A 15,145-nucleotide genomic window follows, 5' to 3' on the forward strand; every position below is an offset into this window, starting at 1 on the left:
GAGCTTATGCTTTTTCAAGAGGAAACCTTATGGTTCCAAAAATCTCGTGAGAGTTGGGTCAAGCTGGGCAATAAAAACACACGTTTCTTTCATACTCAAACGGTGGTTAAGAGGAACAAGAGCCATATTCATGGTTTGTATCTTACTTTGGGCAACTGGTGTACAGATGAGGACCAGCTTCAGACTGCAACGGTGGAGTTTTTTAGAGATTTGATTGGGCAATCTAGTAGGGTCACTACTTCCCCTATCACCCCTCGCTTGCCGCCCATCCCGACGGAAGCAACAACAATGTTAGGATCAGCTCCGTCGAAAGAGGAGGTGTTCGTGGCGTTGAAGAGTATGCCATCTTGCAAGGCTCCGGGGCCCGATGGATTCCAAGCTATTTTTTACAAAATGTATTGGCATATCATTGGCGATGACGTTTGGAAAGTAGTTCGCGATGCTTTCATTACTAGGACCTTTGATCCTAATCTTGCCAAGATACTTATAACACTTATTCCCAAGGTTGCTGACCCTAAATGGTTGAAGGATTTTTGACCAATTAGCCTATGTAATGTCTTGCATAAGCTCATCTCGAGGGTCCTAGTAATTCGATTACGCCCATGGTTATGAGACTTGGTGAGACCTCTCCAAAGTAGCTTTATCCCGAGTAGAAGTACGACTGACAATGCAATCGTGTTACAGGAAATTATTCATTCAATGAAGAAATCCCATAAGAAAAAGGGGGATGTGGTCCTTAAACTTGACATAGAAAAAGCTTATGATAAGGTTGAATGGAGCTTTGTCCAACATGTTCTTGAGGAGTATGGCTTCCCAACTATAATTGTTCGATTAATACTTTATAATCTTTCATCCCCTTTTATCTCCATTTTATGGAATGGGAAGAAAACCCTGACGTTTTACTCAAAACGTGGACTACACCAAGGTGATCCTCTTTCTCCTTATTTGTTTGTTCTTTGCATGGAGAAGTTAGGAACCATGATTGGTAATGTGGTGCGCTTAGGAAAATGGGAGCCATTTAGTGTGACAAATGGGGGGCCAACTATCTCACATTTGTTTTTTTTGCAGATGATGTCCTTTTATTCTTGAAAGGTAAGCCCTCACAATTTCGGTTTGCGAAGTCCCTCCTTGCTGAGTTCTCTATAGCCTCTAGTTTGCATTTTAACCCCGTTAAATCTAAAGCTTATGCTTCACGTGGGGTTTCTTCGAGACGAAAACAAAAATTGTTGAATATTTCTGGTGTACGATTTACTGATGATCTAGGACCTTACTTAGATTTTCGTATGGTGATGGGATGGGTTAAGGCGAGTCATTTTTCTCCTATATTATTGATAAAGTGTAGCGGCAATTGGCTTCGTGGAAAGGTAGGGTTTTAAATCGAGATGGAAGAGTGACGCTTGCAAATTCAGTGTTAGCAGCAATTCCTACTTATACCATGCAGGTGCAATGGATACCATAACAGACTTGTGATACTCTGGATCAGATGATGAGGCGTTTTATTTGGAGTGGTACCATGCAAAAAGGGCTTCATTTGGTCAATTGGGACATAATCACAAGGACTCGTAAGTTCGGAGGTTTGGGAGTGTGTATCGCCCGTTTTCAAAATACAGCATTACTTGGAAAGTTAATATGGGATTTTTATAATAACAATGAGAAGTTATGGGTCAAGTTGGTTCCTAATAAGTACCCTGGGAGGTCCTTATGTGACAAGTTGCAGGTGAAGGGGTCATACTTTTGGACTTCTCTCTGCAAGACATATGAATCATTAAAAGAAGGTTTCCATATACAACTTGGAAGAGGTGAAGTTCTCTTTTGGTATGATCGTTGGTTGGTTGACTCGCTTTTATGCTTAGAGGTGCCATATGTTCATTATCAGGATGTTGAACTTCATGTGTGCGACGTTGTGCGAGGAAATCAGTGGCAATTGCAACAACTATACACTCCCATATTGGAGGGATTGCGTAATAAAGTTCAAGAATACCATGTAACTCTTCACCCTTCATTGCCGGACGTGATGGTATGGGGGGCGAGCATTTATGGTCAATACTCTGCTCGAGCAGGATACCTTTGACTCTTGGAACGTGCGAGAAGGTGTTGTGGAACTTCATGGATGAGGTTATGGCGGCTAAGGGTACCTGAGAACTTGAAATTTTTTCTTTGGCAACTGGCGCAAAATAGCCTTCCATCGCAACAGTGGCTCATGTCTAGACATATGGGCCAAGATTCTTAGTGCTCGGGTTGTGGTAGGAGTCGTGAAGATACTTTCCACATATTTTTGGAGTGTGATAAGGTAGTGGTAGTATGGAATAGGTTTGGTCTTAGTCATAATTCTCTTTCTCGAACATCTTTGGTATGGCAGGATTGGTTGTACAAGTGTTTCTCCTCTTGGGGCCCATTAGGTTTGGTGGTGCTATGGGAGATTTGGTTGGTTTGAAATTCTGCTGTGTTTCAGAATCGAAGGATCCCCACTCATATTGTGGTGTCACAAATTTGGGCATTATATGGCGTGATTAAACGTGTCTTTCACGTTGAATCCCCTCCACGGGAGGCTCGATTAGTCTCTTGTCTTTCAGCGAGTTTGGACCAGATTGCAGTGCATGTAGATGGTAGTGCTCAGGGTTTCCCAGGGCCTGCTGGGTATGGTGGCCTTTGTAGAGATAGTAGTGGACGTTGGCTCATGGGTTTCTATGGATATGTTGGGGTTGCTAATAATTTAAGAGCAGAACTAACGACCATCTTAAAGGGCTTGGAGTTGGCGTGGCAACAAAATTTTAGCAATATCATGTGTGTCTCTGACTCTCTTAATGTTGTGCATTTGATCTTGGGACCATTAGATCCCTTTCACAGGTATGCGGTGACTATTGCAAAGATTCGTGAATTTTTCCACCGTGACTGGAGATTATCGCTTCGCCATTCACTGCAAGAAGGGAACCAATGTGCTGACTTTCTCTCCAAACTAGGTCCCAATTGTGGGTTGGAGTTGGTGGTTCTAGTTGACATGCCTGCTGGGTTGAAGACTTTTATCCAAGCAGATATAGCAGGGACTTTGTTCCTCAAAGACTAATTATTTATTTCTTTTGTTTCTTTTACTTTATATTACCAAAAAAAAACTTAATGTAATTATGTTGAAAATTAAAAAAATACAATTACAATACGATATATTTTACAATATATTAAGATAAATAATAAATAATAAATATTATATTACATTAGACAAAATATTATTTATTAAAACTAAAAAATTATATTATTAAAATATAAGTGAAATATTAAATACATGATATTGAATAAGATTAGAACGGTTGTAGCTCTTGTAACCTAAAAAGAGTAAAATGATTTGAAACATAACTTAAATCCATATTTAAAATATATTGAGTTTAATTTGTTAAACTCGTCAAAATTTCTTTTGGTCTTAGTTAAGTTATGAATAGTCAAACCAATTACCGGATTAGTGTAAAGATTCTCTCTAAAGATAAAAATACGTGTATTTTTGGATGTCTTAGAGTATCTACGATGAGAGTTGTTTATAAGTAATTCTCATTCACTTTAAATAGGTCCCACTGTACCACATTCAATACGAGTTGCTTATAAACACTTTCATTTTTTGTTCCCATCAACAATATTGATCTAATAGGCTATTTTCACAAAGCAGTTTCACAAAGTAAGAAATGTTGCTTCAACAAGCAAGGAAGACTTTTTTTTTCAACTTTTATGCCACATCAGTCAACTCTAATGGGAGTTTCTAGTAATTAAGCTACGTTGTTTACTTACAAGTAACAATCCAAGCAATTCTTGTTGGAGTTGCTCTTACAAGTGATCAAGGAAACAATGTGAACTCTAAATTTTAATTCCCAATCTTTCATGATCAGCTCTCTCGTCGCTTGCTAAGCTTCTCTTTTCTCAAAACTCGCCATTATTCAATTTGAATAACATAAAATCAACTGTGTTTATTGTTTCTTTAAAATAGTAGTCAAAGTAGATATCAAGTTATTTTAAAATTTAGTATGAAGAATTTACTATTCAATTTTAATCTTAATTTTGGGAATTCATAAACTTTCTATAAAGGGATATTTAGTTGATTATAAATGTTCTCACAAATATTTTACTTGATAATCGATTTTTTTAAGCATTAAATTAACGAATAAAATAATGTGATATTTTTTTTTTGTTAAACATTACTGAATTTCTTTCTTAAAAGATAACGAAATAGTTGTTATTAGATAAAGCTAATAAAATGAACGAACACATTAAATTACCGAATTATATAATGTGATATATGGACTCACTCATTATGAAGACAATCCATTATATAAGACATCTCGTATTCAATTTCTGTTATGTATAAAATTCCTTTGAATTGGCACGAAATGTTTGTAATCAAGTGCACCAAGAATACTTGTGGCAGAACAAAAGCATAATATGATTTTGTTGTCAAGATTTTTTAGTGTTAACTAATTTTTAATAATTATGTCATTAAAAGTTATTAATTTTATAATAAATATTTTAAAAACCGTATATATAATACTAGTATTAGTTAATCAGTTGATAATATGAATTTTTATAGTTAATGCACAACATATTAATTTTTATTTTTAAAATTAAGGAATAAAAATGTTTAAAAAAAGAAAAGGTAGGAATGCAATTAAATAATTTTGAAGGTGAGGGAAGCTAGTTTGTTTCGAAAGAAGGCGAGACAAGACAATGATACTGGCAGTTGTGTTTGCCAACGTTGAGGGCAATATCCTCATCGAACGGTGCGTTTTGATCCCTTTTTCATTTTCTCTTCTTTTTCATTTGTGTTATACCTACCACTTTTCTTCGAATCTTGATTTGTTTGTTCCAGAAATTCTGATATTGCTTTTTGATGGAATTAGCATGTTATTTCCCATTACAATTTGAAATTCAAACATTTAATTTGTGTACATGTTAAACCACTTCAACTAATTCTTAGATCAGATGTTAATACATTTCCATAATCTCGGTTGATGCTATCTTGCTAACATGAGAAGGGTTTGGTTAGTTTCATTCCCAAAATTAATAACTTGGCAAGTTAGAAAACCACACAACACACGCCTCACGTTCTAGTTTTCATGATTTAATTAAATCTCATTCAAAACTTTTTGTTTAATTCAAGAGACATTAGATCCAACCTAAGTTGTTTTATCCATGATCCACATACGATACGTACCAATTATTTTAAAATATATAGATATGATACAAGTCTTAATGTATGGATATTCATAAAATATAATTCATGTGTAATTGTAATTTGATAAAAATTCATAAACATAATATACAATTGTAAATCTGAATAAAAAAAACATGCTTCTTGTACATTACTATTTTTTTTTAAATCATTCCATTGGTAGTTACTTTCTATTATTTATAAAAATAAGAATAATGCTATCAATCTGATTTTTTTCTTAAAATATAGAAGACAATTTTTTGCTTTTAGTTTATAAATGTATAATGTTTCTACATTTTTATATTAAACATGTTTATATGTTTTATTTAACTATAATAACTTTTTAATTTTTTTAAAAAATTTGAATACTTCAACATAAGTATTATTGATAAGTATCAATAAAACATTCAAAACTATCATAATCATATAAGATTTTATAATATTTTGAAAGATTTTGATAATTAAAACACACAAGTTACTCTTTAGATTGAGGGGGAAATAGGCACTTTTTGTTGTGTGCTCTTTCTGTGGTCAACTTGCATTGAAAAATAGATAGACACTTGCTCTTAGTTCCAAAATTTTGGATCATCTGAATTCTGTGGCTTTATGAGTGCAGTTTTAATGGAGTTCCTGCAGAGGAGCGCCAACACTGGCGTTCTTTCTTGGTTAAACTAGGAGCTGATAATCTTAAGGGTGTAAAAAATGAAGAACTTCTGGTTGCTTGCCACAAGTGAGTACACTGTTTTTCCATGTATTTGTGATGTACGCATGTATGTATACCTTACCTGAGAGCATTCTGTGACTATTTGATTCTGAAGTTGAACTAGTGCAGGAGGATTGAATTCTGGTTGCTTACTTGAATCGTCATCAGTAAAATCTATGATGGACTTTGCATAGCTTGGCTTTTGTATTTTTATAGTGCAAAAAATTGAGTACAAATTGAATGATATTTGTTATTATAATATTTCAGATAGAGTCATCATTAATGAAAAAAATTGGAAACAAATTGTAGTAGTGGAAGCTAACCCACTGACATAAAAACTCATTACATGGATTTTAGTAGTTTCGATTACTAGAGCCATCAAAATTAGAATTGCAGTTGATAAAAGTTTTTCTAAAATTCCTGTTTTGCTTCACTAAGTCACCAACTATTGTTCATTCATATTCCTTTATTTTAGAAAATTATCTGTCTCATTTACTTGGATGATGCTGTTTTGTTTTTTGTTGTTTTGGTACATGATGACAGAATGTTTTACTTTTGCATTTTATCTCTATCAGGTCAGTTTATATTGTATACACAGTACTTGGAGATGTTAGCATATATATCGTGGGGAAGGAAGAGTACGACGAACTGGCTTGTATGTACTCATTGAATCAATATTCCATTTTCGATTATGATAAAATAAATGTAAAGAATCGAGTCATCTCACTTGTTAATGCTTTAATATGGAATTGCACCAAGATTTTATGATTTTTGTAAACTAATATCATAGAAATGAGCCATCTCTTGTTGATGTTGGAAAGTGATTATGCTCACTTGTTCTGAGATTGTAATGCTGGCTAAGGGGTGTTGGTTAATAATTTTTGTTCTTTTATTATTTTTTTATTATTTTTGAGATGGGGAAGGTGATGTTAGTATGTGCATAAGAAATAAAAGACTATATATGAGAAAAAACGAGATATTAGAAGGGAGGGGATTAATAGGAATACTAATGGAGACAATGATAGAGTGATATATTTAATGAAAAAAGTTATTTTGTTCATAGTGAAATCAGCTATTTATAGTGTGTTTGGATCCGCGTTCAAAAATCACGTTAACGCAGAAGTAAGAAATTTTTACTTTTTATTTTCACGTTTTTGACATGAATTAAGTGTGGCGGACGTGAAACCAAACACACCATTAGACAATGTCAAACATATTGTTATTTCACCTAGAGCTGTCAAGTGTTTTACATTAATAGTGGTATTCACCAATATTTTATTTTTCTCCAGTGACAGAAGTAATCTATGTGATAACCTCAGCTGTGAAGGGTGTATGTGGGAAGCCCCCAAGTGAACGCCTTTTCCTTGATAAGTATGGAAGAATTTGTTTGTGTTTGGATGAAATTGTATGGAAGGTAAGGATATATGCTGGACAAAGTCTACTAAAAACATTAGATCTAAAGTTTTTTAAAATTTACTTAGTTTACTTGTTTTACTTGCCTTTTGGGATGCATTGATTAATGACATTCATGTGTTACATGTTACGAACCCTAAAAAAATGGAAAAAGGAAAAGTGCTTCTGTTATTGAATTTTGAATGACCTAACTAATTCTGTAACTGCTTTCTAGAAAGTTCACTCTTCATTGGTTCTACATCCTCTTTTTTATAAAGAGAATGGAACTTTTTATTGAAGGATCTATAAAAATGGGTCTAGACCTCTTAGGGGAATAATTTGTGCAACTTCTGTGCTTCTGCCAGTTCTGTGTTCCATTTTTGAAAGAATACTTTTTCCTGGATGCCGTGCTTGACATTTTCCATGTGCATTTTTTGAAGGGACATTTGGAAAATACAGAAAAAGATAGAATCAAAAGATTGGTTAGGTTGAAGCCTCCAACTGAGTTCTGAATGACAGGTTCAAATTCAGTTATTATACAGTCATCAGTCTTTTTCCATTTCTTCACCATCTTATAACTGACAATGACAAGGCACTGAAGAGGATATCTAATGTTTGCAACAATTCTCGGTTTTGCAAAACTCTAGATATGATCTTTCTTCCAGAGGTGAGGATTTTGCTGGCCCAATATTTGCATGAACCTTCTTAATTTTAAACTCTTTTTTGCACCATTTATGTTATTGATTTTATTCTATCTTGTGCCATTGTGGTTTTTTTGTTCTTTCATGGTTGCTCTAATAAACAATTTTTGTTGCATGAGCCTTATTTTTTTTTGTTGATATTCCTATGATGATACTCATCTCTAGATAATGTGTGCTTACTAATAGATGTTTTTCTGAAACTTTAAAACGAGAATTTTGATGATCTCAAAGAGGGGGCTTCTTGGGTTCAATTCCGCTTGAGACAGAAGCTGTTGCACAAAAACGTAAACACAAATTTGTCCCTGAAAAATTATCGGCAAATGTATACGTCTTTAAAACTATAAAAATATCACTTTAATTCCTAAAAAATGTTCAAAATTTGAGGATTAATATGACCAATATGTGATTTTTAAAATTAACGTGCTTTATGTTAAATTTATTTGAGATGAATTTTAGTTTTGCTAAAAAAAAGTATAAATGATAAACATTAGTACATTAGAAACTACACTAAATTTATAGTGCTCTTCCAAAGTCCAATTACTCCTAGAAATATACTACTACTATTCTTATAGGTTCCAAGATCTTGTAGTGCATCTTTGTTGGCGGGAATCAAGTTTCTTCGTTACCTATGTCAAATTGTTGTTTTCCATGCATGCGAGAGATGGAACGAAAGGAAAAGAGACAGAGACAAACTTAATTCAAAGCTAGCAAAGGATTAATAGTATTTACTTTGTTTTTGTGTGTCATATCAATAAAATGAAACTATATCACGCGTGTTTTGCTTTGGTAGCCCAAGATTTTTCGTTGTGCGATTGAATATATTTGTGTTTTGATAACACTTCATGATGACATTGGACTAATGTTGATGGCAAAATAGTTGATTTCATATACACAATCAAGATATAATGCATTCTTATTGACTTTGCTCATAATATTGACTAGCATGATGAACAAAGGAAAAAGGTTTTTCACATCTCAATGATTTTCCCTCCTTTCCTTTTCACAGGCAGATAAGAAGCCACTTGGTTTAGCTTGAAGGGTCATTGCTCTTTCACACAAACTAGTAATGCGAAAAGAACTAAAAAGTTGTGATTATAATTGGGAAAAAATAAGAGTGATAAGTCACAAAATATTGTCATTATTCTTTCTTTCACTACACCAAAATTATTTTTTTTGACAATTAAATTATTATTTAGCGGCCATATAAATGATTATTATTTTTTTACCAGCATTTAAATAATGACTAGTGTATGCAGGGTCGCTAATACTATTATCGGCATTTATATAAAATGCTCATAAACACCTACTAAATTGTCAGAAAAACTTATTTTTTTAGTGACAATTATAGTAGTAATTTTAAAGACTATTATTAAAGGTTATTAAAAATTATTTTTTTCAATTGTCTCTTTTTCATCCATTTAGTGACTTTTATCTTTTGCTAGTAAAACTTTAAATAATTTATTCCTATAATTTTCTTTTCTAAATTCATAACTTATACTTTTTTTATCTTTAGTCGATGTGAGATTTATAAGATGAGGGTTGTCTTCTATTTATATATTTTTAATTGTCTTATCTCACATCTCTTAAGAGACTAATTCAACCCTATAAAATCAACTTATAAGGTGATAGTTATTACTCACTTATATATTATTTAATTATCTTATCTCTAATCAATGTGAGACTTAAATTTTTTCTAATAAATTATCGCTAATAATAAACTTTAGTGTAATATAAATACATTTTTAGTGGTTATTATATATTAAACATTAATATTTTTATTATATAATTAAATAACGATAATTAAATTATTATCATTAAATAATTGTTGTTAATAACAAATTTTATCATAGTGTTTCTTTCTTTCTTTCAAATGCAACGAAGGCAACATCATCATCAAAATCAACCGTAGCGTTGATGGAATGCAATGAAATTAATTTAAATGAGCAAAAAATAAAATAAAATAAAATTAAGACATTGAAATGTAATTTGAAAGTTTTTAAATAGAGAATAAATATTAATATTTAAATAGGAAAATAAACAAAAGAAACAAATTAGATTATAAGAAAAATATGTTTTGCAAAATGGGACATATATAATTTTAATCCCTAAATATTTTGTCATTTTTGAATATATATCAAATATGAGACCAAAAGGAGCACATTTTTTTATTTATTTATAGGAATTACATATGACACATTTTCATATACTAGAGATAAAAAAATTAGTCAATAAGTGACGTTTAAAACCATAACTAACCGTTACATATTTTATTTAAAAAAGAAAAACAATTAAACATTTAAAATGATGAATGATAAAAATACTAAAATATCCAAAATTATATAGAAATGATACTTAATATAAGCAAAATATTCAATTGAGACAATATTTTCTTCTTCTTTACATTAAAGAAAAAAAACAATGATCGAATGATCCGAAACTTCAAATAATAAATTCCAAAAGAAAAGAAATAGAATTAGCATTGTAGCGTTGAATGGTTATAATAATAGAAACAAGAAATTAAGGAAAGAAAAAGAAAATGTTATAAATTTGTCATCATCTACCAAGTTTAGAAAAGTTCTATGATTTGCATTTCAATTTTCTTTTAGGATGTGTTTCGGTGAGAAATTTTACAAATTTTAGGAATTTTAAATTTTTGATATTTAAATTATTTTGTTTTCAATTTCTATCATTCTTAAAATATTTTGTTTGGATAAGTTAATTCAAATTTTTCAAATTTTAAATTGTTAAGTTGAATATGATAATTTGATTCCACTATGGTAAAATTGATTTTAAAAATATATTTATATGTTAAAATTTTAAATTAAATTTTATAAAAATAAATATTAGCTAACTTTAATAATTAATAATTTTAAAAAATGAATATTCAATAATTAAAAACATGAAGAGATAAAATAAAATATATAAGTGAAATAAGAAAAAAAAAAAGAAAAATTTCAAATTCTTATTTTTTTTGGAAGAATTTGAAATTCTACTATTTCAAAATTTTTTACAAATACTTGAATTTCAAATTCTTTATAAATTCTTTATCCAAATAAGATATTTCTTCTAAATAAAATTCTTTAAATAAATAAATTACTCTATTTAAATTTTTCATTCACACATACTACTAAGATCTTTGAATCACATGTTGGGTTGTCTTTCATATAAGACATCTTGATAAGCTTATTGACTTAATATAAAATTGAGAGTAGTTTCCTAGAAGTGAATTAGTATTGAGTTTCATAACATTTTTCTATAAACAAAAGAAACATATTAATATGACTAACATAATTTGATAAAGAAAATGTATTTAACAATATAATTATAACTATCGTAAAACTAATTAATATACTGCAACATAAAAACGCCGTCAAAATGGTGTTTGTGTTGCTACCTGAAGCCTCCAAATTAGGATTTTATTTTACTATATACTTTATATGAAGAAATTCACATAAACTCAATGGAATTGATGTAGTTGGAATAGAAAATTTACTTTTCATTTATTTGTTATATCATTTTAAATTGCGATTGTCATTTTAAATTACAAGTATTATAGTGTTTATGAATATGACTGTATTGTAAATCATAAGTGTTATGATGTGAAATTATATTATATTTACACTAAATATATAATTATTGACATATCTTTAGTTTATTGATAAATAACTAAATAGTAACGACCTACATATATTTATATTTAAAAAATTACAGTGTCACAAAAATAAATAAATAAAATCTAATAATTTATTACATTATAAATATTAAACTAACTTATATTTAAAAGAACTTAAGTATTCATATACATTTATATTAATAAACTTATTAAATATTTATATTAATATTTTATCAAGACCGATAGCAGTGACTAATCTCTTGGAGGCACATCAAAAGGTGGGATAGCTGGCCCCAAGATTTAACGCGGTTGCATACACAAGGCAGGATTCGAACCCCTGACCTTACTTAAGTGTGGATCAACCCCTACAGCTAAACCACATGCTTGTGGTTATAATTTTTTATATTTTAAAAATTAATAATAATTAATTCCTCTAATTTATAATTTTTATCTAGCATATTCCTATTTAATCTATTTAATTATAATTAATTTCTTCTAATTTTTAATTTTTTTCTAGAGATTTCTGTTAAAATATATTTTCCTTTAAAAATTTAATCTCTCATTCGAGTGATTTTTTTTTCATGGATGAATTCCCTCCCATCAAAAGCTTTCAGTCACCTTAATTCCCTCCCTCCTATTTAAAATTTTTAGCAAATTGGTTCTCATTTAATTTTTGATTGACTTATAAAATATTTAAAATTAAAAAAAGAACACTCTCTTTTTTTTTTTTATCTCTCCATTCTTAAGCTCCACATATTCATCCCTGACCCTTTCCACCCATTCACAGGAATGTCATAAATATTTATGCACTCAAAAGTTGGAAAATAAATTGCCAAGGATCGAAAGAGTAAATACGGCTTTCGTGAATGATCGAAGTTTGAAATTTCAAAAAGTTTTTTTTTTCTCTACTTTTTATTTTATTTATATTTTATCAAAAACAGAACTGAACACTTTGTCCAATAAATTTGTGTTAGTTGTTGTTGAGATGAAGATATTTGATTAACTAAATTATAAGTTTATATATTTATATAAAATATTATATAATTAGGATTTTTTAAATTTTTTCTATAGTCGGTAAACTCCCTTTTTCAGTACCTGATTTGTAGGGGTAAAATATTATAAGAATAAGGTATTTTGTTATATCGAAAGTATGAATAAAAATCATTAAATTTATTTTATCTTTTAATTTGGTATCAAATCTTAGACTTTTTTTTTAAACCCTTGAAGATCTTTGGTCACAACTAATGGAAATGCATATTGTAGAGAGGGAAAAAATGTCCTACATATGTGGGAAGATGTAGTCTCCAATAGAAAAAGACGATAGATATGAAAATGATATGTTGAAAACCAAAAGGTGAAGAGATGGTTGTTGATGTCCATGAAGTCATAAATCATGAAAAGGTATATTCAATTATCCATTGTCCTTGATATTTGGAATTCTTTGTGAAAGGCGTTCTATGATGGAAGTGATGAGCTACAAGTGTTTGCCCTGAATCAAAGGTTATTCACTATAAAACGAAATAATAGAACGTTATCTAAATATTATGGGGAGCTGATTGAAGTTTTTAGGGAATTGGACCATCGTGACTAATCATGAAGGGCCTGATGATGTGAAATAATCTCAAAAGTCAATTGAGAGATTGAGGGTAAATATATTCCTTGTTGAATTGGATGATGATTTTGAGCAGGTTCATGGGGAAATCTTATTCAAGGAAGTAGCATTTGATTTAAAAGAATATTATATCTTGATTCGGCTAGAGACTAGTGTTTTAAAAACCGAACCGATCATTAAACCGATGATAGTACTAGGTCAGTGAGTCAGATGTCAAATCGGTGGGTCACCTATTAAATCACATGACTCAATTTCTATTAAAAAACTTTAAAAAACTTTATATCATACATATTTCATACTTATAAATTTCAAAAAAAAAATTCACATTATACCTTAAAGAAACCCCAACAAAATTACAAACATTTTAACATAATTTCATAATATTATTCATGAGTTTTAAGCAGATAAAACAAGTTCTAAATATGAGTTTCAAACAAATAAACAAACTCACATAAGTTCCAATCTAACTTGTGAGTTCAAACTTAATTATAACAAGTCAGATTGGAACAAAATTTAAACATAATTGAACTATAAGATTTAAACAAGTCTATATAAAATATTTATGTCCAAGGAGAAAGTTGTGGCAGCCGCTCCTTCTTCATCAAAAACCTCAAAACCTTCTCCAATAACTTCCTCACCATTGCTTTCATTTAAATTCATGTTTTCTATAGTATCATCTTGTGTTTGTGCATCATCATCATCATCCTCATCCTTATCCAAATTTAATTTATCTATGAAAACAATTTAGATATAAGTTAGTAATTACAAATTCAAATTTAGTGATAACAAATACAAAATAATGAAATAACAATGTAAAAAAAATACCAATATCACTTGAAATTGGTTGGATGGTATATTTGCAAGGTCATTACGTAATGCATCCACCTCCTCATTGGTTAAAAATGGTGGGGAATCCTCCATTACCCAATTAGAATGGTCATCAAGTGTTTCAAGATTGATAGGATCATAACTTTGATGCCTCTTTTTCCTAAGCAATGTAAATATGTAATATATTTATAAATAAAAGGATACATAATAAAAGAAGAAATATAATAATATTTATGTTGTAACCTCAAGTTGTAACGGAAAAAGCTAGATCATTAAACTTTTGATGCTCCAACCTATTTCTTCTTTTTGAATGAATATGCTTGAATACACTCCAATTACGTTCACAATCCGAAGCACTACAAGTTTGACTTAAAACACAGATAACTAACTTTTGTAGATTTTGGTGTAGCACAACCATAAGATTCCCACCATTGATCTAGAATATTACAAAAATAAATCCATATATGTATTAAACTTAAGTAAACATTAAGGATCACAAAGTCACAAGTAACAAAATCAAGAGTTATGAAAGTTACCAGGTATAACTGTATTTCTTTCATACAAAACAGATTTTGCCTTCCAAAATCTATCTCAACATCTTTATATATTCTCATCTTAGTAATCAATTTGTTTTATATCTTAGGATCTCCATGAAAATACTTTTCAATGACATCTAAAAGGTTGGATGTTGTGGACAAATGTTGTTCAAATTCTTCATCATTAAGTCTACAAGCTAGATTCAACCAATAACCAGTAGCTTGAAGATTTTTATGAAGATGTGAATCCCAACGATTATCTATCATCTTCAAGTAAGGTTCCACTTTCTTCTTATTTCTTCTAAACCTTCTCATTATCTCTTCTTTATCTTTATGTATAACTTGGTAAAGAAAACCCAAGTTTATCTTCACTATAAAAAATACGCAACACACTTACAAGTGGTTCTGTGAGTTTTACTATAGTAGCACATTTAGTCCAAAACCCAGAGTCCAAGACTTGTTCCACAAATTTCTTTTCTTTTTCTTCTTTGGCATAAGTTGAGCTTGTCCGTTCCTTAGATGTTACCATGGCTCTCAGTCCATCTTTTTTAGGCAAAATACTTTGCAAAGCAACA

At 30.2% G+C, this 15,145-nt stretch overlaps 2 protein-coding genes across 4 annotated transcripts; both read left to right on the plus strand.

The window, feature by feature from the left end:
- The first annotated feature begins 699 nt into the window (after nucleotides 1-699).
- LOC145951991 (uncharacterized) lies at nucleotides 700-3,064 on the plus strand. The gene is made up of 4 exons (XM_083064205.1): nucleotides 700-985; nucleotides 1,069-1,364; nucleotides 1,484-2,017; nucleotides 2,453-3,064. The coding sequence occupies exons 1-4, from the start codon at nucleotides 700-702 to the stop codon at nucleotides 3,062-3,064; spliced, it is 1,728 nt and encodes a 575-aa protein (XP_082920331.1).
- A 1,563-nt stretch (nucleotides 3,065-4,627) lies between these two features.
- On the plus strand, nucleotides 4,628-9,212 carry LOC109789269 (uncharacterized). Of its 3 annotated transcripts, none has more exons than XR_003803068.2 (6): nucleotides 4,628-4,754; nucleotides 5,802-5,915; nucleotides 6,464-6,543; nucleotides 7,178-7,302; nucleotides 7,721-7,947; nucleotides 8,988-9,212. XR_003803068.2 is itself a non-coding variant. In XM_020348180.3 (5 exons), exons 1-5 carry the CDS (start codon nucleotides 4,702-4,704, stop codon nucleotides 7,790-7,792), a joined length of 444 nt encoding a protein of 147 aa, XP_020203769.1. In that variant the 5' UTR covers nucleotides 4,628-4,701; the 3' UTR covers nucleotides 7,793-8,105. The 3 variants fall into 3 exon arrangements, 1 of the variants encoding a protein (XP_020203769.1); XR_014429819.1 differs by lacking the exon at nucleotides 8,988-9,212 and adding an exon at nucleotides 8,554-8,847; XM_020348180.3 differs by lacking the exon at nucleotides 8,988-9,212 and having other exon boundaries at nucleotides 7,721-8,105.
- Nucleotides 9,213-15,145: the final 5,933 nt, after the last annotated feature.

Source organism: Cajanus cajan, chromosome 9, assembly GCF_000230855.2.
Source record: "Cajanus cajan strain Asha chromosome 9, NIPB_CcT2T_4, whole genome shotgun sequence".
Classification (NCBI taxonomy): Eukaryota; Viridiplantae; Streptophyta; class Magnoliopsida; order Fabales; family Fabaceae; genus Cajanus; species Cajanus cajan.